This window comes from Tachyglossus aculeatus, chromosome 18 (assembly GCF_015852505.1).
Source record: "Tachyglossus aculeatus isolate mTacAcu1 chromosome 18, mTacAcu1.pri, whole genome shotgun sequence".
Lineage (NCBI taxonomy): Eukaryota > Metazoa > Chordata > Mammalia > Monotremata > Tachyglossidae > Tachyglossus > Tachyglossus aculeatus.
Window position 1 is genome coordinate 13,784,382 of NC_052083.1, and position 23,910 is coordinate 13,808,291.

The window sequence follows — 23,910 nt, forward strand, 5'->3', positions numbered from 1 at the left end:
GGCAGGACTCTCCTATTGCTCATTTGGCAAGGTGTGTCTGCTTTTCTCTCCCATTAGTTGCAAGTTTCTTGAGGGCAGGGATGTCATTTTTACTTACACGGGTATATTCTGAAATTCCTAGTGAAGTACTATGCACTCATTAGAGACTCAATAAATATTACTGATTGACCGGTGGATTTATTGATGATGATGATAGATAAAGCGTGTGTTTAACATGCCTGGAATGAGTTGAGCTGATCCAGTCTTGCTTTCTGGTCTACTTCCCACATGACTTACAGCACATATAGTAAGAGGCCTGGTGAGAGAGAGCGGTAAAATATTAAGGTTGTGGATGAGGAGACCTCCTGAGTCACAGTTGCTCCTGGGCCCACTCCTGTTCATGAGAAGCAGCATGACCTACTGGAAAGAGCATGAGCCTGGGCGTCAGAGGACCTGGGTTCTAATCCCAGGTCTGCCACTTGTCTGCTGTTTGACCTTGGGAAAGTCACTTAATTTTTCTGTGCCTCAGTTTCCTCATCTGTAAAATAGGGATTAAGACTGGGAGCTCCACATGGGACCGGGACTATGTCCAACCTGACTACCTTGTATCTATCCCGGCACATAGTACAGTGCTTGCACATAGAAAATGCTTAACGAACACCACAGTCATTATCATCATTATTATTACTGTTGTTGTTTACAAAGTAATAAGCCATCACTGAGTGTGATCATCACATTCGGTGAACTTTGTATCATAATTTGTGGAAGTGAGCATTCAAACCAACTAGTTTGGTAGATCATGCCCAGAGATTGAAAGCAGTTGGAATGATTATTATTTGGAGAGTTGAGGAAGAACCTGTTGGGGTTTTTTTCCCTCTTTTTGTGTTTTTTTTTTCCTTTCTCTGCCATGCTTCTGCACTTCTCTGCAGTCCAATGATTACGTTATCAGGCCAGGCTGATTTCAGTTTTAAGTATTTTGTTTTTAATTGGTCTCTTTGTAGCAAGTACATTTTTCCTATTGGGTGCCCTTTCACCCAAAATAATGAGAGAATATTAGCGACTTTGTTTTTCTACCATGAGGGAAGAAGTTGATAAACGTGGCACCTTGACTCAATTTGACACTTAGCACTTCATCCTTTCGCTCATAGATACAGTCCAAACATTCAGTAAAGTAGGTCAGGGAGGTTTTCCCTAAATAACTACCCAGTTGTGTTCAGATCAACCCCAAAGATGGAAATAATTATGTTTTTACTACTTACCTTGTAATGATATAGTACTAACAATGTAAACACACCCCCGTCACTCCATGGTAAATTACCTTCACTTTCACTGTTTAGCCTAAACCATATACGAAACACAAAGCATTACCACTGCTCCATACACTGTAATTATACTTAGTATAATTACCACAAAATGTGCAAGAAACAATTATTTTTACTCATGTTGGTCCAGTTAGCCTGGAATTTCTGAGAGGCTGTCACACAGTAATGAGCATTATATGAAATGCATATAGGACTTTTTTCTGAGCATTTCAAAGCAGCTTCTAAGTATTTAACCTGGTTTGCTATACCACTAAGTAGGTCATAAAATGGTTACGTTCTTGGAAGTGAATTAATTATCTCTGCTGTTAGGGTGCCATTTAAAATTAAAACAATGGAAAGGTAATATATGATAGAAGATTTTCAATTATACAGTTGTACCTCCATCTCATCAATCTCTCACTCACATCCTACCTCTGGCCTGGGACACCCTCCCTCCTCATGTCAAACAGATAATTGCTCTCCCCCACTTCAAAGCCTTTATTGAAGGCACGTCTCCTCCAGGAAGACTTCCCTGACTGAGCCCTCCTCTCTTCTTCTCTCATTCCCTTCTGTGCTGCTCATACTTGCTCCTTCATTCATCTTCCCTCTCTTTCCCACAGCACATATCTCGGTAAAGCTGTACTTTATCTATTTATATTAATGTCTGTCTCTCCCTCTAGACTATTAGCTTGTTGTGGGCAGGGATTGTGTCTGCTGTTATAGCTTACTCTCCCACTCTTAGTACAGTGCTTTGAAGACAGTAAGCACTCAGTAAATATTAATAATAATAATACTAACAACTATTTAGGTGTTGGAATTCACAAGCTAATGGACTCTCTTCTCCCTATTCCTAGACTCAATCTAGAACAGTCCTACATCATCCTTTTCAAGAAAGAAAGTAGCTTCATTGCAGTCAATAATATAAAGGAGAGCAAGGCTATTTTTACAGTCTAGGCAAGCCAAATTATTTGCTGTTTTATATTTTTTAAAAATAAGAGTGCCTTCCACATGGATTTTCTAGATATAGATTTTATGCTAATTTTCAGAAATGGTTTATTCTTTGAATTTTCAGCCAAATCGGAACTCTAACTCAGGCTGGAAATAGATCAGTTGAATCTTCTGATGTCCTGGGGAAAAAAGGCTACACTAGTCAGCTCAAACAGCTTCCTGGCTGTTCTGATATAATGACCTATTTGTTGGGAACACTATAATCTCAGGCTCCTTATCTTGGGGGTTTTACTAGAAACATAATGCTATATTCTCTTTTTAAGACACACTGCAGTATTTCTCACATGTCTTGTTTTGATTCAGGTGGATTACTGGCATTGCAAAGGCTAATTATAGTTTTACAGTTATTCATGATTTAATCCAATCTCTCCAATTAATAAAAACAAATCCGGGCTGTTTTTCAAGTCAATGAATATTCATTAGTGGATATATGTAGGAGGGATATTTGTACAATATTTGTGTGAATTTTCAGCCTCTTCTCCTAGAATATCTAGTACTAGATCTCTTTTCTTTAGTGAATTTACAAAAAAAAAAGCCACACCTTGAAACTTTCATGTTTTTAAATGCTTGAATGGGTCTACTAGATTGGCCTTTCACACACAAACAAAAGTTCAGACTGTAGCTTAAAAGAAGTGAAAAAAGCTTGGAAAGACCCCCCCCCCCCTTTTTTTTTTTTTGTTTCTGGGCCAAAAGAGTCAAGAACTCTCATTTTGTAAAGCCACAAGATGGGTTTTTCAGGAGAAACTTCAAACTAAGGACTATCCCAAAGATTAATGATTTAGCCTTCAGGAAACCCTCCTCACAGTCCACACAGTGTCTTGACTCTTGGCTCTCCCACCTCTGTCGCCTCATTCACGTTGTCCTCTCCCCTACCAGGCTTGGAAACTGCCTCCTTCCTCATGTCAGACAGACCACAACTCTCTTCACTTCCACATTATACTAGGTTCCTACTCCCATTTGCCCACCCGTCAATTCTTTAACTCAGTGTTCATATATCTGCCAGATCTTTCAGTTTGTTTCTTAACTCATTCATTCATTCACTCACTTGTATTTATTGAGCACTTAGCATGTGCAAAGCACTGTACTAAGCACTTGGGAGAGTACACTACAACAGTAAATGGACACATTCCTTTTTCACAATGAGCTTACAGTCTAGAGGGAGAGAAAGTGTCACTAAATAAATAACTACAGCTATGTACAGAAGTGCCGTGGGGCTGCCTACCTTTATTTTCTTTCCCACTTTCCTCTTTCCTGTGTCCATCCCTCCATTGCAAAATGTTCTGTTTGACCTGTCTTCCAATTGTTCATTATTTTCCTACTTTTGTCCTATCTTGCTGCTTTATTCTCCTTATAAATTCCTAATTGTTTTTGCTTCTTTTTTTGTATTCTTTCCTCCCAAACTGCTTTCTGACCTTTATTCTCCCTTCCTCTTAAAGGAGAAGCCAGATCCATCCAAATAAACAGTAGCCTATCGTGCTCTACCCTGAAACTAAAGAATGCATCTTGGCCCAATAATGCATCTTGGGTGAAAATGTGGCTTGGCAGTTGTGTCAACAATCAAAAATCAATAGCCAACTGCCTGAGTCATGGGACCTTGGTTCTAATTCCAGTTCTGCTACTTACTTAACTGTGTGACTTTGGGCAAGTCACTTTACTTTTCTATGACTCAGTTTCCTCACCTGTTTAGAGGGGATTAAGAACCTGTTTTCCTTCTCCCTCGGACCGTGAGTACCATGTGGGGCAGTGACTCTCTGACTTGATGATCTAGTATCCACCCCAGTGCTTTGTACAGTGCTTGGCACATAGCAAGTGCTTAAAAATACCACAATTATTATTATTATTCTGATCACCTGGGTTTCAGTTTGTTCTCCATATTCCAACTCTACCAGCCAGATGGTTAGATGAAGGAGGGAAATGGTTTTCTTATAACAGAAATTCTCACAGCCTGCAGACTTTCATGAATTGCCAGGGCTGCTGCAGCTGCAGAGACTTGTTCTGTTGAATATAGCTGTCTTCAGTTATACAGAACGTTGGTTTATTCTTGACAGAACCGCCTGGAAGGGAAAACCCAAGCCACCGGGTACTAGTAGCCTGATGGTCCCATTCTGGTGCAAATTTTGAAGTAATGAAAAAATAATATTTGATGCTATTGAAGTTCATTAAGATCCTTACATGGATTTTTTTTTTCATAGAACTAAAAAGTAAACACAGAAGGGTTTTTTAATGTTAGGATTTAAACTATAATTCTGCAGCTACACGGATGATAAAACAAGAATAAATGTGCCTAAATTGAAGCAGGAGGGATGTAGCTTAGAAGAGCTTTTTGTTACAAAGACATTGCAAATTTTCTTTTGCAGTAATTATGTGTTCTTGAAATCTGGCAAATAGAGGTGATAAAACATAAACAACCAGAACAGGCAAGTTTGTGGAAATGCCTTGGGGTGCAAATGAAGTTGTTCTTTGTCCCCCATTTGGACATAACTCCCCTATGAAGCAAAAAAGCGAAGAAGTTTCAAAAAAAAGAATTCACAAGCTTTCTATAAGCACAATCCAGATCAATTTATAATTTTTCTTACAAACATCTAACAAGCAGGATTTTTTTCAATGAACAAACCTGCTGAATTAGCAATCCGGCAGTTAACAAAAGACACATTTTAAAACCAATCCTAAAATAAAAACCCCAATTTATAGGTGAAAGTGAAGAGAAGGAGGTCCTAATTACCTCCCCACAACCTAGAAGGGGAAAGCAGAAAATCTACCATATGTGTCAATCAATGATATTTATTGCTGTGTGCAGAGCACTACACTAAGCACTTGGGAGAGTACAATACAATGGAGTTGATAGTTGTTGGAATGTACAGAGTCGAGGGAGAGAGAAACATTAAAATAAAGTACAGATAGATCTGAACATAATTGCTGTGGGGAGGGGTGAAAATCAAAGTGCTTAAGGGTTACAGACCCAACTAATGGCATAAATGACATAGAAATAGAAGGAAGGACAAATAGGGGAAATGATGCTGAAGGGATATGAATCGGGAGGGAGTTTCAGGAGAGGGAGGATGTGCGCAGAGGGTCAGCAACAGAGATGAGCTCGAGATACAGTGAGTAGTTTGGCATAAGGGGAGGTAAATGTGGTGAGTTGCAGTAGGAGATCAGTGAGGTAAGATAGGAGGGGGCAAGCTGAATGAGTGGCATAGCAATCTAAACCCAATTCAAAGAGCCCCTCCAGAATCCTGAAAGGCTGAATGCCAATCTTCTGTTTGAATATAAATTTTCTGTGAAAATCTTCTAGCAGTCATCAATCAATCAATCGTATTTATTGAGCGCTTACTATGTGCAGAGTACTGTACTAAGCGCTTGGGAAGTACAAATTGGCAACACATAGAGACAGTCCCTACCCAACAGTGGGCTCACAGTCTAAAAGGTGGGCTCACAGTCTAAAAGACCTTTAGAAAATCAGTCATCTTGGAATTCTGTAATCCCCAAGGGATTGATTCACGTAGAGGAAATAGGATCTTTCTCAAAGGTAAGTATGCCGGACGCAATACTGGCCCGTATTGACTATGAACTTCCATTCCTGAATTTTAGTACAACTCCATGAAGTTATGGCGGGTTCAGAACTGCAGTAATGTGACCATATTTTGCCTAGCTCAAGGTAGAAAAGGAGGGAGGCTGAGAAAACAGCCGTGATGGAAAGGATACCTGAATTGTTAGGATCAAATCTTGCTTATAGATAAGATTATAGTCTAACCACTTCTCAAATTCCCTTTCAGTTCTGTCATTCTAAGTTTTAAAGGTAAAGAAGGAATTAAAATATTCATGTTTTCACTTTCACTTAGGGAAATAAGAGAAACACCAAGGACAAAGGTCAAATACTGCAAAGAAAAATTAATCTATTCTGCCTCCCCCGCTGAATAATGTAGCTACACATTACTAGTATCTTAAAGCTTTAATTTTTTTACAAAATTTATTTCTTTTGCTTCTTTCTGGTTCTTGCCTTTATTTTTAGTCAAAATATGAGCTGAAATGTACTGTGAACCATTTTCTGCATTCTGTAATAGTGAGTAGTCTTAAAATAAGATGTTTACATTACATCTCTCCATGTAACTCATGGATTTGCATCTGTGCGGAATGCTAAATAATAATAATAACGATTGTGGGATTTGTTAAGCATTTACTATGTGCTAGACACTGTTAAGCACTGGGGTAGATACAGATTGGACACAGTCCACATAAAGTTCACAGGATGAATCCCCGTTTTACAGATGAGGTAACTGAGGCACAGAGAAGTGAAGTGACTGCCTAAGGTCACACAGCAGACAAGTGGAGGAGCCAGGATTAGAACCCAGGAGGAAATTTGAATTCAAGGGAATAGTCTGTAGCTCAGTCAGCCTCCTTTTGCGGCCATGGCTCACACTCACACCCTGAATTTTCTACTCTGTTTCCCCGAAACTCCCAACCTCCTAAAATGGGTGAATCTGATTCTCCCCACTATAGCCAAAACAGTTGAAATGGCTGTGTCTTGGTAAAGGAGGCAGTGACAAGACGTATAGATTAGTTCAAGGAATCTAGCAGGGTTGGGGGAAAGGGGGAAAGGGAATATATGTGGGGAGGCTTCTTTCCTCTGCACAACCTGAAGAGAGTCGGAAAAAATCAAGTCTAAAATGCGGGATTGTACCAGGTAATTAAAAAGTTTCAGATTGTAAGATAAACCACTCAACTGTGAGTCAGGCAGCTGGTACTCTACACTAACTTGTACTCTTCGCTGACTTGCTCCGTGGTTTCCGTCAAACCCCGCAATCTCTCCATTTCTCAGGTTTCTTATCTGTAAAATCATCATCATCATCATCATCATCAGTCGTATTTATTGAGCGCTTACTATGTGCAGAGCACTGTACTAAGCGCTTGGGAAGTACAAATTGGCAACACATAGAGACAGTCCCTACCCAACAGTGGGCTCACAGTCTAAAAGGGGGAGACAGAGAACAAAACCAAACATACCAACAAAATAAAATAAATAGAATAGAGATGTACAAATAAAATAAATAAATAAATAGAGTAAAAAATATGTACAAACATATATACATATATACAAATAAAAGTAACTTTGGCTCCTACCTATTTTGATGGGACGTTGTGAAGCATCACTAGATTATTAGTACTTACTGTGGTTTTGTTGAGACAGATACAATGTAGTCAGTTTGGAAACAGTCCCTGCCCCATCCATAGCTCACAGAGTGGGAGAATAGGTATTTTATCCCCATTTTATGGACGAGGAAACTGAGGCACTGAGAAGATAAATGACTTGCCTGGGGTCACGCAGCAGGCAAGAGGTGGAATCAGGATTAGAACCCAGGTCCGCTGTCTCTCAGGTCCATGTTATTTCCTCTAGACTTACTGCTTCTGTGATGAAAGGCAGAACAACCTCAGCCCTGGCAAGAGAGGTCCACTGGGGTTGAATGAAGCATGTTAGAGCCATATTATCACTTTTAAATTTCTGAATATAATGCTGTCTATTAGACTATAAGCTCCTTGAGACCTGGAACAAGTCTTCTACTCCTACTGTACTTAATAGGTCACAGCTCTGTACACAAATCAATCAATCAACCAATCGCATTTATTGAGCGCTTACTATGTGCAGAGCACTGTACTAAGCGCTTGGGAAGTACAAGTTGGCAACCTATAGAGACAGTCCCTACCCAGCGGTGGGCGCACAGTCTAAAAGATGCACAGTACATCCCACTGAATGAATGACCGAAGTGACCTTGATCTGGAGTTCCCGCAGCAACTCCCCGATCAATCAATCAGTGGTATTTATTGAATGCTTATTGGGTGCCAAGCACTGTACTAAATGCTTGAGAGAATATAATACATTAGAGTGGGTAGACACGTAGACATTAAAACCAGTTTCTAGATGTGAACATGAGACAGTCATGGACCAAAGCGTCTGTTATATTGTTGTACTCTCCCAAGTGCTTAGTACAGTGCTCTGCACACAGCAAGTGCTCAATAAATACCATTAACTGACTGACTGGAGGCAGTTGCAGGATGAATCCGGTGCAGGGTGGCCTTGAGGATCAGAGAATCCTTGGTAAATGAAATGCGACTGCCTTATTTGCTTCCCAACTGCCTCTCCTCCTTGCTGATGCTTCATTTCGCCTATATGCACAGTTAAGTGAAATTTGATCTGCTCTATTGGAAATGTGTAATGATTATGAATGTGCCATCATCATTCAATGAAATGTTTATTATTCAACCCTCTTGGGGAAAAAAAATGACTGTTAAATGATTTGCTAGCCTTTCAAATGTATTCCTTCTCAACAATTTTCATCGCTCATTTTTAAAAACAAAAGATGACTTTTTTCCTTGTTGTAGTTGGATTATAAATTCTACCTGGGATCAGAAAATCAAGTTCCATTCTTTCTAAGTGTTTTCTCATCACAAGCGATATAGGTTGTGGATCTTAGCTGTGACAGGGCCATCGATGAAGCTGAAGACATTTCATATCAATATATTAGCTGTGTAATATCAACATTAGCAAGAACTTAGGGATTTTATGTTTTGCAGATCAAAGGGCATGACATGATTAAAGCAGTCTTTTTATGGAAAATTTTAAACTGACAACAGACAGAAATTAAATTAACTGTACCAAATTATGTCTTTTTTTTCTAAACTGTTGCATTGAATCGTTTAAATGCCATTTTTTACATATTATGCTTTAAAGCACAAATATTTTGACAATTTCCCTGAAGATTGTAATATTGTTTATTAGAAGAGTTTTAGAAGTATATCTAAGTCAGAGGTGATTAGAGGGAAAATACTGGAGGCAAGTTCATGTTACTGAAACAAAAATAGGTCCAAGACCATATTTTCAATAAGAATAAGAACAATATCTCTTCAGCAGAAGATAGACTCCCCCATCAACACTACCACCACCAAAGTATCAAATCTCATCACCCTCCATGTTGCCTTGGCTGATCCGATAGCAAATTTCATAATGAGGCAGGTTCTGTGGATGAATGGATGAAATAATAACAAACGTTTATTGAGGCAGATCTCCGAGCTTTCACCAGGCAACCAGGCCCTGCCTCACATTGTCTGCTGTGTGACCTTGGGCAAGTCACTTCACTTCTCTGTGCCTCAGTTCCCTCATCTGCAAAATGGGGATTCAGTACCTGTTCTCCTTCAAAGACTGTGAGCCTCATGTGGGACCTGATAATTTTGTACCTAACCCAAGTAGTGGGCCAGCCTGCTTCCACCCCCAAAATGACCTCAAATACCTCCGCATCCCACCTTTTTGGCCCAGATTCCTCCACTACTGTCAGGATGCTTTTTCGTAAATCAGTTTTAGAGTGATTTCCCTTTTTAGTCTGCCTTGTCAGGACATCTTTGTCCGTAAATTGAGTTTCCCTGGAATCAGAATATGCTGATGATTACCCTGCAGGGGGTAGAAAGTCTTGAACATCTAGGGCTTCCTGAATACTATCGTATAATAATTATGATATTTGTTAAGAAGGTACTGTTGCCGTGTACTTTACTAAGTGCTGGGGTATTCAGTTTGGACACAGTCCCTGTCCCACATGAGGCACACAGACTAACTAGAGGGAGTGGGATTTAATCCCCATTTTACAGATGAGGAAACAGCACAGAGAAGTTAAGTGACTTGCCCAAGGTCACACAGCAGGCAAGTATGTAGACTTTACAGCTCAGTGTGGTCAGGGAATGTGTCTGTTAGATTGTACTCTCCCAAGTGCTTAGTGCAGTCCTCTGCACAAAGTAAGTATTCACTGAATATGGTTGACTGATTGAAATGGTGAAGCCGGAATTAGAGCCCAGGTCATCTGACCCTCAGGCTCATGCTCTTTCCAGTAGGCTACACTACTTCCCTATATTTGCTATATATTTACTATGTGCCTGAATACAAACATGAGCTTGCTACAGAGAATGTGTGCTAAGTGATTGCGGGTAGGGGGTGGAGAAGTGGAGGAGGCGGAAGGAGAAGAAATGACACATTTTTTTTAAAGGATGCAGTGTAAGCAGTTCCCTTGAATGACCTGAAAACCTGGGGGTTGTCAAAGCCAGAGAAGTTGCGCTACAGTGGATTCCCCCGGTGTCCTTGCTTGGCCCCTTGCCCTTTAGCCCAACATTTCCCACAGAACTCTGGGCATGTGCCATGACCATCTTCAGCGGTCTTGAAGACCTTTGGGGTCTTCAAAGGTAGCACTGATAGTACTAATAATGATGATGGCATTTGTTAAGCACTCACTAAGTGCCAAGCACTGTTCTAAGCACTGGGGTAGATACAGCGTAATCAGGTTGTCCCATGTGGTGCTCACAGTTTTAATCCCCATTTTATAGATGAGGTAAATGAGGCACAGAGAAGTTGTGACTTGCCCAAAGTCAAACAGCTGCTACGTGGCAGAGCTGGGATTAGAACCCACGACCTCTGACTCCCAAGCCCGGGCTCTTTCCACTAAGCCACGTTACTTCTTCTCAGTCTGGGGTGGTTTAGGTAGGGAGCCCTGTCTGAAGGCAGAACAATCAACTCTCTATGTTCAATTTAATCAGTTCTTCTGTTATTAAAACTAAGCAGTATGGAATATCAAAGATATATGAAGAAAAAATAAATAATTTCAGTTTTTAACATGAGTATTAAAAATTAGCCATTATCTAATGTCAGAGAATGGGCATCTAGGTCCCTCATAATTCATCATAGTAATTGTGTTTGTTAAGTATTTACTATGTGCCAAGCACTGAAGATGAAAATTGATATAGTATATGCAAATCAGAGGCCCTGTACCACATGGGGTTCATAGCTTAAGGAGGAGGAAGAACAGCTATTTCATCTCAGTTTTACAATGAAAAAGCTGAGGCACAGAGATATTAAGTGACTTGCTCGACGTCACACAGCAGGCAAGTGGTGGATCAGGTATTAGGCTGATAATTCATTCATTCAGTCGTATTTATTGAGTGCTTACTTTGTGCAAAGCACTGTACTAAGCGCTTGGGAAGTACAAGTCGGCAATAGAGACGGTCCCTACCCAACAACCGGCTCACAGTCTAGAAGAGGGAGACAGACGACAAAACAAAACATGTAGACAGGTGTCAAAATCGTCAGTACAAATAGAATTAAAGCTATATGTACATCATGAACAAAATAAATAGAGTAGTAAATGTGTACAAGTAAAATAAATAGAGTAATAAATCTGTCCAAATATGTATACAAGTGCTGTGGGAAGGGGAAGGAGGTGGGGGGCGGGGGGGATTGGGAGGAGGAGAGGGAAATGTCCCAAGGCAAACATTGTCAATGTCTTCTTGCCCACAGAGACTGTGTTTTCATTAGTTATGAATCTTTAGGACTACTAGAAAGTAGAGTTGTAAGAAAACTCAGATGAAAGCCCCATTTTTCCTCATCTCCCACTCCCTTCTGCATCATCTGACTTGCTCCTTTTGCTCTTCCTCCCTCTCCCAGCCCCACGGCACTTAAGTATATATCTGTAATTTTATTGATTTGTATTGATGTCTCTTTATTTGTTGATACCTGTCTCTCCCCCTCTAGACTGTGAGCCCACTGTAGGCAGGGATTGCCACTCCTTATTGTTGTATTGTACTTTCCCAAGCACTTAGTACTGTGCTCTGCAGAAAGTAAGTGCTTAATAAATACAATTGAATGAATGAATATAATTAGAAAATTAGTTAGATCATCATCAATTGCCCATTCAGCCTGCTCTTTCTTTTTTCAATCTAGGGTAGGTAAATCTAAAGGATCCAATTTATCAGGAACTTGCAAAGTAGAAAGCGTATCACTATCACATCTTGTGGGAATTTTACTTCAGGCTTGAAATGAGACATTTGAAATGTCCATTCGATTATTTGGTCTTTAGTACTTGAAATGAACATGGCATTTATATTTGCAGAACATCTTACAATAATTTTGTATTAATCAGCTATCATAAAAACATGACCCTCAGAAAGACCTGGCTTCTAATCCCAGGTTGGCCACTTGTCTGCTGTGTGACCTTGGGCAAACCACTTAACTTCTCTATGCCTGTTACCTCATCTGTAAAATGGGAATTAAGACGGTGAGCCTCATTTGGGGCATGGATGTGTCCAAACTGATGATCATATCTCTACCCCAATGTTTAGTACAATGCCTGGCACATAGTAAGAGCTTAACAAATACCACTAAAACAAACAAATAAAAAATGTTTAACAAATACCATAAAAACCCTTAGAGGTTACTGGCTGATGTTATAGCTGTTTTAGATTAGAAGAAATCAATGTTAGGATTAAGGGGTTTGCCCAAATCAGTTAGAAATCCAGAATCCAACTCACATCATTCAGTGGTCAGTCCATTGAGTTACAACGTTTTACTTATTCATTTTGTCTAAGTAGGATCCATATCTAATGTGTTTTCTTTGTGATAACTGTAGCAGCAGAAAGTAACTTGACAACAATGTTATTTTACTTTATTCCCTTTTAGGGGCCGATGTTATCAATTTTGATGGCCATGTTGTGTTACCGTACAGATTCAAGAATAAGAAGATGAAAACACTGAAAGATGTCATCGCTTTGAAATTTAAAACCTCTGAAAGTGAAGGGGTAATATTCCATGGAGAAGGGCAACAGGGAGATTATATCACCTTGGAATTACAAAAAGCCAAGCTGGTCCTCAGTTTAAATCTAGGTATGCTTTGATTGTTTTTTTCTTATTGTGGTTGTTTTTAATGACTTTGAAATCACATTGGTAAAGGTTTGTTTTTTTCCCATTCTGTAGTTAACTTCTGAAATTGGGTGATAGTAGCAGTATATGAAATATAGATGTGTGTGTGTGTGTGTGTGTGTGTGTGTGTGTGTGTGTTTGGAGAGGGATATAGAGAGAGGGAGATTTGTCCCTCACAGGTGAAGAAGATGCCATGGGCAGTGAAGTTCACCTCTGAAGTGTGTGTAGCTAAAGACTAGTGCAGGACTCATAATCTCAACCCTGTTGGGCACGTATAAAGATTGTCCTGTGTAGTAACTTTTGTAAGAGGGATGCCACTTTTTAATGATTCCCGAAGAGCAATAACTTGCTTACCATATTAGCAGTTATTTAGTTTTCCGCAGAACTCCAGTATTTGAAATGAATGAACTGTCTGGTCATAACTGTGGAGATCACACTCCCTTGAGAGACAATGTTCCATAGTCACACAGGATATCTGCCAAAGATAGCATGTCCAGGAGAACAGATTGTGAGCCAGATCTGTTTGCAAATCACTTCACCCAAATAAGTTGTTTGTAGTTCTGGAAAGTACTCATGGGCTCTCTTCTTTGAGTCCCCAAGTTAACAGTGCCTTACAAAGATATCACTATTGTGGTCTTTTGAAGAAGGGACTTTGTGGCTAACATGACCCAGTACTGTTATAGAGAGACACCAAGATAAACCAGGAGAAGATAAAGGACCATTAATTTGTGAAGATGGAATAGAGGAGTTGAGTGGAAAGGAGCAAGAACAGGAAGAAAACCAGTTAGCAGAGGACTGAGGGGTAGGGACAAAGATGGGAACTCAGGAAGAATGGGAGGGGAACAGGACATAAATGGATTCCTGAGTGATAGGCCCACAGTAAAGTTAGTAAAGATAATAATATTGGTATTTGTTAAGCGCTCACTATGTGCCAGGCACTGTTCTAAGCACTGGAGACATCCCTGACCACGAGAATGAATGACAAGGAGGGTCACCATCACAAACTGTTCCTCTAAGAGTCATTGGTATCAATATCAAAAGTAATAATAATAATAATGGCATTTATTAAATGTAGATTTAATTAAAAGAAGAAAAATTAAAAGTAAAATTCTGAGCTGTGTGGATCATTTTCAGGCTCAGTATTATGCTCTCAAATTCCATGATGAAAGTGGAATGGATTAGATGGAGGAAGAAGAAGAGAAAAAGAGTGGTTATGTCCGTGACATCTAGTTTTCGACTTTGACAAGTTTTATGAATTTATGTCCTATCACCATTGGCCCAAGAGCCAGAACTGAGACTAGAGACTTTGAACCTGTTTTTGAGGCTAATCAATCGTATTTATTGAGTGCTTACTATGTTCAAAGCTAACATAATACAAGAAGATCTATTCTAGTCCCAGTTATCCAGCCCACATCGATTCCAGTCCAAATCATATCTCCAGGCCTACATCTTCCCCCCCATTAAAAGCCCTCTCATCAAACTAAAGATGAAAAGGAATTGCTCTTTTAAACATGTAAATTCCTGTGATTAAGCTCTCAACCCTTTTTACCTTATAGAAAAAGCACGTTTGTATCGACCCCATGTTTCCTATAGATCAGTACAGAAAGTGAAGGTTTAAATAGTTTTCCTATTATACTAATACTATCAAAATTGATTGGAAATCAAAATTTGTATGTCCTATGCAAAATCCATTCCACTAAGGGAGTACGTCCATCATTTCTTCTGTTTTTTCTCTTCACTTCCTTCAAATCAGGAAGCAACCAGTTTGGTTCGATTTATGGCCATACATCAGTGATGACAGGAAGTCTTCTGGATGATCACCACTGGCACTCCATTATGATTGAACGTCACGGACGTAACATCAACCTCACACTGGACAGACACCTGCAGCACTTTCGGACCAATGGTGAATTTGACTATCTGGACTTAGACTATGAGGTAAATTTGAGGATTCTGATACTGAAAGCACATTTGTTTATTTTTCAAATTTCAATTTTATCTCATTTGGATCCCAGCTTCTTTTACCCCAATTATTTTCAGTTCCAAAAGAAGGTAAAGAAGGTCTTAAAACAGCAATAGTCTCTAAAAATGCTGCTTAGGTACTTTTGATAGACAATTTATATTAGCTCACAACTGCACATGCAACTTCAATCCAGTGTTACATTACACTGTTTTTCTATTTGTTGCTTCTCTTTATCTTTTTTCTTCTACATTTTTCTCTGTATTTGTCTCTTCCTTGTTTTTCTTTTTCTTTTTCTAGTTCCAGCACTATGTTAGAAGATACCTTATAGACTTGGATAATTGACTATTTTGAATAAGGTGTTCATGTGTTAATGAATTGTGTCCTTTCTATTTCTTTTTCAGTTGTAAAGTGCAATAAAATTCAGTTTTCTGAAACTTATAGATGTTTTAAAATACCATGGCACTGAATAATTTTGTTCATGAGTCTCCTGGCACCTAGGTTCTTTGCCTTATGTTTAAAATATGAAGTCATGACATTTTTAAAAAAATTACCTTTGTTTTTATTAAAACGTTTCTAAAAGGAAATAACAAAGAAATATTCCTTAGAGGTCAGCATTGGAGTTAGTTTCCTGGATTATATCCCTTGAACTTTTAACCACTGTTTTTAGTAGTAATCAATTATTGATTATGTTAGTTTTATGGTTTCAAGCAAAATTCTTAATATCGTCAATAGAATTAAAGCTAATTGCAGCACAGGAAATAAAGGCATCACTGAAAAGTATGGTCATAAGGCTATCTTTGGTTAAAATGATCATTCATAATAGCAAATGTATGTTGGGGTTATGCATTTTCAGTGGAACTAGACTTCGCTTTGTTACATTTATTGTTATTGTCTATCTTCTAATCCATAGAAAATTTTTCTAAATCCTGGAGGTGCCTGGATTGTACCATCATCATCATCATCATCAATCGTATTTATTGAGCGCTTACTATGTGCAGAGCACTGTACTAAGCGCTTGGGAAGTACAAATTGGCAACATATAGAGACAGTCCCTACCCAACAGTGGGCTCACAGTCTAAAAGGGGGAGACAGAGAACAGAACAAAACATACTAACAAAATAAAATAAATAGAATAGATATGTACAAGTAAAATAAATAAATAAATAAATAGAGTAATAAATATGTACAAAGATATATATATATATCCAGGTACCAGGGCCCTAGGGCCTAGCGGATAGTTCAGGGGAACTCGGACCAGGAAGTAGGAGTGTTGTGCCAAACGTCTCCAGCTCTCCGAAGGGTCTTCCAATCCAGGAGCAATTCCAGGCTGGGTTTGGGTATCCCTACAGTTAGAACAGGTCCCCCTGATGCCCCCTGCCTCAGACAGTCTAAGGGATCCTGGAAACCAGATGCTCCCATGGAATTCAAATGCTCAAGCCTCGGGTCCCATTTGCAGGAAGGCTGTGATCGTCCAAATGATGGGGATGTGCTATTCAAGGAACTATAGATTCTGCCTGGGAAATGACTGTCAGATGAGGCAGGCACAAGACTATTGCATACTATTACTCTATTTATTATTTATTTATTTTACTTATACATATATTTTATTTTGTAGTATGTTTGGTTTTGTCTCCCCCTTTTAGACTGTGAGCCCACTGTTGGGTAGGGACTGTCTCTATATGTTGCCAATTTGTACTTCCCAAGCGCTTAGTACAGTGCTCTGCACACAGTAAGCGCTCAATAAATACGATTGATGATGATGATGATGATTGGGGGAATTGGGGATGGAGGAAAAACAGGCCTAACCTCCTTCCTGTGAGACTCCCATGGTGCCAGAAGCATAATATACTATGAGGCAGAGGAAATGTATTTACCTATTCACATTAATATCTGTTATATAAATTACATCTTATTGATGTTCCTCTCCCCCTCAAGACTGTAAACTCCCTGTGGGCAGGAACTGTCTCTGGTTATATTGTACTCTCCCAAGTGCTTGGTACAGGGCTTTGCACACAATAAGTGCTCAAAAAATATGATCGAATGAATGAATTTCTCTACTCACTGACTTTGCTGCTGCAGCTCTGCTCCATAGCCTTGAGCTCTAATGAATATTTCTCTGTATTTTAAGTGGGTATATATGTGAGGTGGGACATTCAGGGGAATTTCTAGGGGACGGTGGTACAGTTTGTTAAAAACAGTTGAAAATCTCCTACTACCCAATGACTTATTTTGGTCCTGCTGAAGTCATTTTAGGCTAGAGATTCTTCTCAAAAGCATTGGGAGTCAAGAAACATTATCCTGGTTGCTGAACAACTAGATAACCATCTAGAAGTCTCTTGTTGTTGTAGGGGAACATGTCAGGTCTATTTGAAATGATCTAGTGGGCTACCCTATTGCTGCTATTTCTTTTTTAAAAAATGACATTTATCTCTTACTTTCGCTCCAAGATTACCTTTGGAGGTATGCCTTTTTCTGGGAAGCCAAGTTCAAGCAGCAGAAAGAATTTCAAAGGATGTATGGAAAGCGTCAATTACAATGGAAATAATATTACCGATCTTGCCAAAAGGAAGAAACTAGAGCCTTCTAATGTGGTAAGAATATTACCTGATGGCATTTTGCTGTTTGAAGAAGTGAGAGAGAGGTGTGTGTGTTTGAGTGAGAGAGAGAGAGAGAAAGACAGAGAGATGGGGTGATTTTTTAAATCCAATTTTTTAACTTGGGAGGTGGGTGCAAAATCTAGTTAGTATCATTGGAACATGTATCATTTTGATCGAAACCTCTTTGTGTTGACACTATATACAACCTTACACATGTCACACCTCTGAATTGAACCTCCATCAAAAGGGGATTTATAAGGAAGGTGAATCATGGAGAAATTAGGAACCTCTTTGCAGATTATTTGAAACTTGAAAAAAAAATCACAAAATTCACAGATGCTTACGAGTGATGCACTTACCAATATGCATGTAAAAAAAGCTCTTTGTAAAGTACATTTGGGGGCTGAGAACGGTATCTGACAATCACATGAAAGCACATTTCTGACTGCAATTAACACTACTTCTTTTAAGTAGTTGAAAGATAATATTAAGCAAGTCTCTTGTATCCTGTTATAGTTTTCTCCCAAAGTTATCAGATCTTTTTAAAACTAAAAGCAGTTGATCTTTTTAAAAGGCCAAAAGCACTTCCAGGTAAATATTTGTATAAATATTCTAAGATGAAGCACACACAATCTAAAACTCTAGGTGAGCCACTTTCATTCATTCATTCATTCAGCCGTATTTATTGAGCACTTACTTTGTGCAGAGCACTGTAGTAAGTGCTTGGAAAGTACAATTAGGCAACAAATAGAGACAATCCCTACCCAACAATGGGCACTTGTGGGCTAGAGACCTGTCTACATTGAGTTTTGCGCAGTTACCCTAAAGCGTGGTATGGAGTTCTGCACATTGTATGCCCTAGAAAAAGAATGTATTAGTAATAGTACCGATGACATAATACTAATAATGATAATAATAACAGTATGTCTGTTTACTCTAGAACTAACGTAATCTCTAGAACTAAATTATGCATTTGGGAAGATGCATAACCATTCGAAAGGAGGTTTTCAACCAAAGGTACAAGTAACGCTGGGGAACCTCAAGGAATTGTAGGCAGGGAATGTGCTTACCAACTCTCTAATATTGTATTCTCCTAAGCGCTTAGCACGGTGCTCTGCACATAGTAAGCGCTCAATAAATATGAATGATTGAGAGACAGTCATTATGAAAGTCAAGGCAAAGCCTCTTTCAACTGGGCTCTATGATAAAGTAAGAACTCCTTAAAACAGCTGGAGAGTAGAGAGAAATGCTTTCTCTTGCAACAGCCACCACCAGCTCCCCAGCTTTGACGTCTAGACTGCGAGCTCATTGTGGACAGGAATGTGTCTGTTGTTGTATCATACTCTCTCAAGCGCTTAGTACAGTCTTTTGCACACAGTAAGCGCTCAATAAATATGATTGAATGAATGAATGAAAGTTTCTTTCAGGAGCTCGGCAAAAATAGGTCCCACAGTCCTGGACGTAAGAACTCTGGAAGGCTGGTGGTGACCATAACAGTGGGAATATTTTTTTTTCTTCTGCTTCAGATTTTGCTGCTCTACTTCCACGCCACTGACTAGGTCTTTGGGCGGGGGAGGATATGAGGGAAGATAATTCAGCTGAAACCTTAAGGTTACCCAGGCCCACATCTGAAAATATCTTGCTGTCACTACTCATTTCATCCTGCTCTTTATCCATATGTTACCAGCTCCAGGCCTTCCTCTTCCTTTACCATTTCTGAGCATGTCAAGGTCACTTTTAATTCTATTCCTATACTAGGTGACCTTTAAAACAATGCTTCTTAACGGCAAATAATACAGCACTGCACAAAACAAGCTTTTACTGGTTTGAAAGAGAGTTCTTTACAAAGTAGATAAATTCGTCTTGAGGAGTTAGCTTAAGCACTAGAAGAATTTGGTAGACAGCATAAAGTTGTAAAATAGGAGCTCTGTGGTGTTGGAGCATTCAGCTATTCTGGACAGAGCAAAATATGGACGTGCTGGGATTATATAGAAAGCACTTTGACATAAGCAGACATTTGCACATGAAACGTTTTCAAAGACTTCAGAGACTGACATTTCAGTAGGAGATTGACGCTCCAAAAATATGGCCATGTTCTACTATTTCATAAAGGCTGCAGAGCTGTGCCACAGATCAATCATGAAAGACCTTTAACTTTACCACAAAGTCAATTATCCTGCCCTAGGTAAATTGTCAGTCAGAGACTTCCTGGTATTCTGCAAGACCAGAGCCCTTAATCCGTAAATTGCATTTTTTAATGATCATTTCTGAGAATACATAATGCAGTCATGATGAAAATTTAAAAAATAGCCCAATACTTGGGATTAAGGGTTTTAGGTTGTGTAAGTATGGATATTTGTGTGTGTGTGTGTGTGTGTGTGTGCGTGCGTGTGTGTCTTAAACACTAGGGTAGACACAAGTTAATCAGGTTGGATATATTTGTACATATTTACTCTTGTACATATTTACTATTCTCTTGTACATATTTACTATTCTATTTATTTTATTTTGTTGATATGTTTTGTTGTCTGTCTCCCCCTTCTAGACTGTGAGCCCGCTGTTGGGTAGGGACCGTCTCTATATGTTGCCAACTTGTACTTCCAAAGCGCTTAGTACAGTGCTCTGCACACAGTAAGCGCTCAATAGATACAATTGAATGAATGAATGAATGAGAGATATTTTTTAGAAAGCAATTTTCGTGAAGGACCATATCAGGGGAAAAAATGTACATTTTTGGAGAAATTGAACACAATAAAATATATGTAAGCCTGTTATCGGCAGGGAATGTGTGTACCAACCCTGTCTTGTCTTCTCCCAAGCACTCAGTACAGTGCTCTGGACAGAGTGATCACTCAATAAATACCATTGATTGATTGATCAGTGGATGTGTTGAAAATAATTTGATTTCGAAAATAATAATTATGGTATCTGTTAAGTGCTTTCTAAGTTCCAGGCACTGTTCTAAGCTCTGACCACTGTTCTATTCCACCTGTCTGTAATGCTGTGGAACAGAGCCTACCAGGGGGAAAGACAATAACCTGGTGAGCATCATCAAGATGTTAAAGGCATCCACCTGCCCTGGCAAAACTGGGTTTGGGTTCAGGAAGACTTGGAGATTCTGACCCAACATGGGGGCAGTGTTTAGACTCACAACAGCTCCCGTCTCACTTGAAGGACTCTGGACCTCTGTCCTATATGTTTATTTTAAACCAAAATGGCAGAATCATGGAATGGATAGGTTTCCATGGCCACTGTTGCAGCCTGAACGATATTTTTCTATCACTGACCAACTAGCAGAGTGAAATGGCCTTTCGAGGCAAATATTGAAATAGAAATATTAGAGAAGCGGCGTGGCTCAGTGGAAAGAGCCCGGGCTTTGGAGTCAGAGGTCATGGGTTCGATTCCTGGCCCTGCCAATTGTCCACTGTGTGACTTTGGGCAAGTCACTTCACTTCTCTGCGCCTCAGTTCCCTCATCTGTAAAATGAGGATTAAGACTGTGAGCCCTCTGTGGGGCCACCTGATCACCTTGTAACCTCCCCAGTGCTTAGAACAGTGCTTTGCACATAGTAAGTGCTTAATAAATGCCATTATTAGTATTATTATTAAATATTAGAAATATTGAGGCCAGGGTCTTGGTGCTTTCTATTTTGATTCTGTAAACTTGTCTTACCTTGATTTTGCTCTTCACATCTCCATTTCACTTAACTTGTATCAAGCTGGGCTTGGAATGTTGCAGTAGCAGCAAAAACAAAGTTTCTTCTGGCAAACAAACATACAAGCATTTGTGGAGTCATGGCATTAGTTCCATCCAGGAAACCTTAAAATCCATCTATAGAATTTACAACAAATTTACATCTTGTTTTTTGGTAGGTGTGAAAGTCATACAAGTATGATAACTTAGAAATTGCAGAAATGAAAACTCAAACTGACTCCTACATATCTTGATATCAGGGATAAAAATCAAGAATTTAAGCAACCAAATTCTGTCTCTCTACTTAGTAGAGCAAATTAGGAGTTCTAGCTCAGTCGAGCAGTGGCAAATGATATATTGATAAACATTATTTGATGTATTCCATCACATAGAGGGAAATGGCACCCAAATTCACCCATCATGCCGAGCAACCCACTGTCGTCTCCTCCAGTGTAGCCAGTGATAGTAAATGAAAAATAGATAACGTATCTGATACTTTCCAGCCAATAGAAAGTCAGCAGTAGGCATACACACACATCACGTTGTCAGACTAATGCATCACACTACCTCCTCTCTCTACCTGATGATGAATGGTGCGATACTATGCACCTCAACATGATAACTTGCTGTGCTGTGATGCACTGAAAGTAGATTCATAAGGTCACATTCAAACACAGATCTTCCTTGCAAAACTTCAGTGGCTCTCGGTGGGCATTTTGCCCAGAATCCAAATTTAGTCAGCAGTTGCAGATTTTTAGCAATGTTATGGATTTCAGTGTTCATCTGGTATATATTCAGTAGGGCCCTGTCTTTGTTTTTTAGGGCAATTTAAGTTTTTCTTGTGTGGAGCCCCACACCGTGCCTGTCTTTTTCAATGCTACAAGTTACCTGGAGGTTCCAGGCCGACCAGACCAGGATCTGTTTGCAGTCAGTTTCCAGTTTCGGACATGGAATCCCAATGGCCTTCTTCTCTTCAGCACCTTTGCAAACGGATTAGGAAATGTAGAGATTGACCTTACTGAGGGCAAAGTCAGCGTTCACATCAACATTACCCAGAACAAGAAGAACAGGATCGATATTTCCTCAGGTCAGTGAAATGGGTTTGCACTACCAATTCCCAGGGGGATTTCCCAAATAATTCATTGTAGTTCTGCTGCTTGGTGATGTGGGCTATCCATTGTTTCAGAATAGAGCAGTGAAGTTCCTTCTTCATCATCTTCTGTATTTAATGAACAAAGGTAAACTTAAAAACTATTGTCATTTGACGACTACCTTACATGATGATGACGGTTTCCTGCTAACCATCCATTTTTTTAGGTGACTTTTCCGGTTGAACTGGGGATAATGAGAAGAAGAATGTTTATTGAGTTTCCTTCCACTGTCATTTTGCTGTCATTTACATCCTCTCATTCAATTAGCTAGCAGAATCTTATTTTCATTCCAGTCAAAACTGCCTTCACAGTGATTCTGCCAGTCCTATTTGCTGAACCTTGGTGGATAGGAATAGAATTAAAAATGACCTTGACAAGTTCCAAAATGGTAGAGGAAGAGAAAGGCCTGGCGCTTGTAACACATGGATAAAGAGCAGGATGCAATAAGGAATGACAGAAAGATATTTTCAGATGTGGTGAAACACAGGATGAACGTGAGTCGGCCCTGTATTTCTTTTGTGCAGAAAGACTGACTTCAGTTGTCAGATGTTCCCTGGGGACAGCAGATATAACTTGACAAGCAAAGGTATTGATGTCCCAGTCCAGGGTGGAACAGAGCCTTAAATGGAAGTTTATAGTTACAGTAAATTCTGGAAGGCTTTTGCAACTGCTTCTTCTGTGATCCTTTCACAAATAATATACCAATAGCATTTGGTGTCTGCTCAAGGAATATCAGCACTGTCCTAGGCTGCGTGGATGAAAACAGGATACAAAGGCCTAGAGCTGGAGAAATGAGGCATTATGGAAGTGGGCTCAAAAAGGTAGAATAGGGCCCAGTACCAAAAGAGGTCAGTGTGGCTTTAAGGGATGGGATTGGGTGGATGGTTAGGGACATGCCTGGAGATTGGAAGCTAGTCTGGGAGGTGAACTGATCGTGGAATCTGAAGTTTGGTGCAGAACCAGGAACCAGGTCCAAGATGCCAGAACAGTGCACCAGTTTTAGTAAGCTAAGAGTACTGAGTCTACGTTAGTAGGCTAAGAAGCTGAGGCGGAGTCTGCAGTTGAAGGTTCAGGTGGAGAAGGAGCCTCCCTGGGCCTGATTGACTTGGCCTGAAGCAGATGGGAAAGGAGAGCTGAATCTGAGAGATTTCCTCAGAGCTGCACCAAAGTAGTGGGCAGATGGCAACTCCACCCCGAATACCTAGTGGCTTCCCGTCTGCTGTGTCCCAGGCCTGGTCTCAAGGCAGTATCAGAAGGTGTGTATGTATAGGTGCTGTGGGCAATTGTGAGAAAAGGAGATGTGAAGCAGGAGAGAGTGGAAGGGTGTGGGTATAGGGCAAAAAGTGTGCATGTATAACATAATATTTTTAATTTATCTCCCTTTTTGCCCTGTCCATTTTGCAAGTTCCTGCTAGCAAATACAAGATTTCTTTGCTTTTCTTCAAAAATGATGATTAATATCCTGTTTGCCAACCTCTCATTCTGTTCATACCGA

The 23,910-nt window shown here is 39.7% G+C and overlaps 1 protein-coding gene across 1 annotated transcript in view; it reads left to right on the top strand.

Annotated features, from left to right (window-relative positions):
* The window catches only part of CNTNAP2 (contactin associated protein 2), a 1,198,489-nt gene that overhangs the window by 554,481 nt on the left and 620,098 nt on the right, over positions 1-23,910 (top strand). The window contains exons 5-8 of the mRNA XM_038760181.1: positions 12,772-12,975; positions 14,765-14,949; positions 17,422-17,565; positions 22,087-22,351. Of these exons, the coding sequence (XP_038616109.1) occupies positions 12,772-12,975; positions 14,765-14,949; positions 17,422-17,565; positions 22,087-22,351 (798 nt within the window). The remainder of the gene's footprint in view (positions 1-12,771; positions 12,976-14,764; positions 14,950-17,421; positions 17,566-22,086; positions 22,352-23,910) is intronic.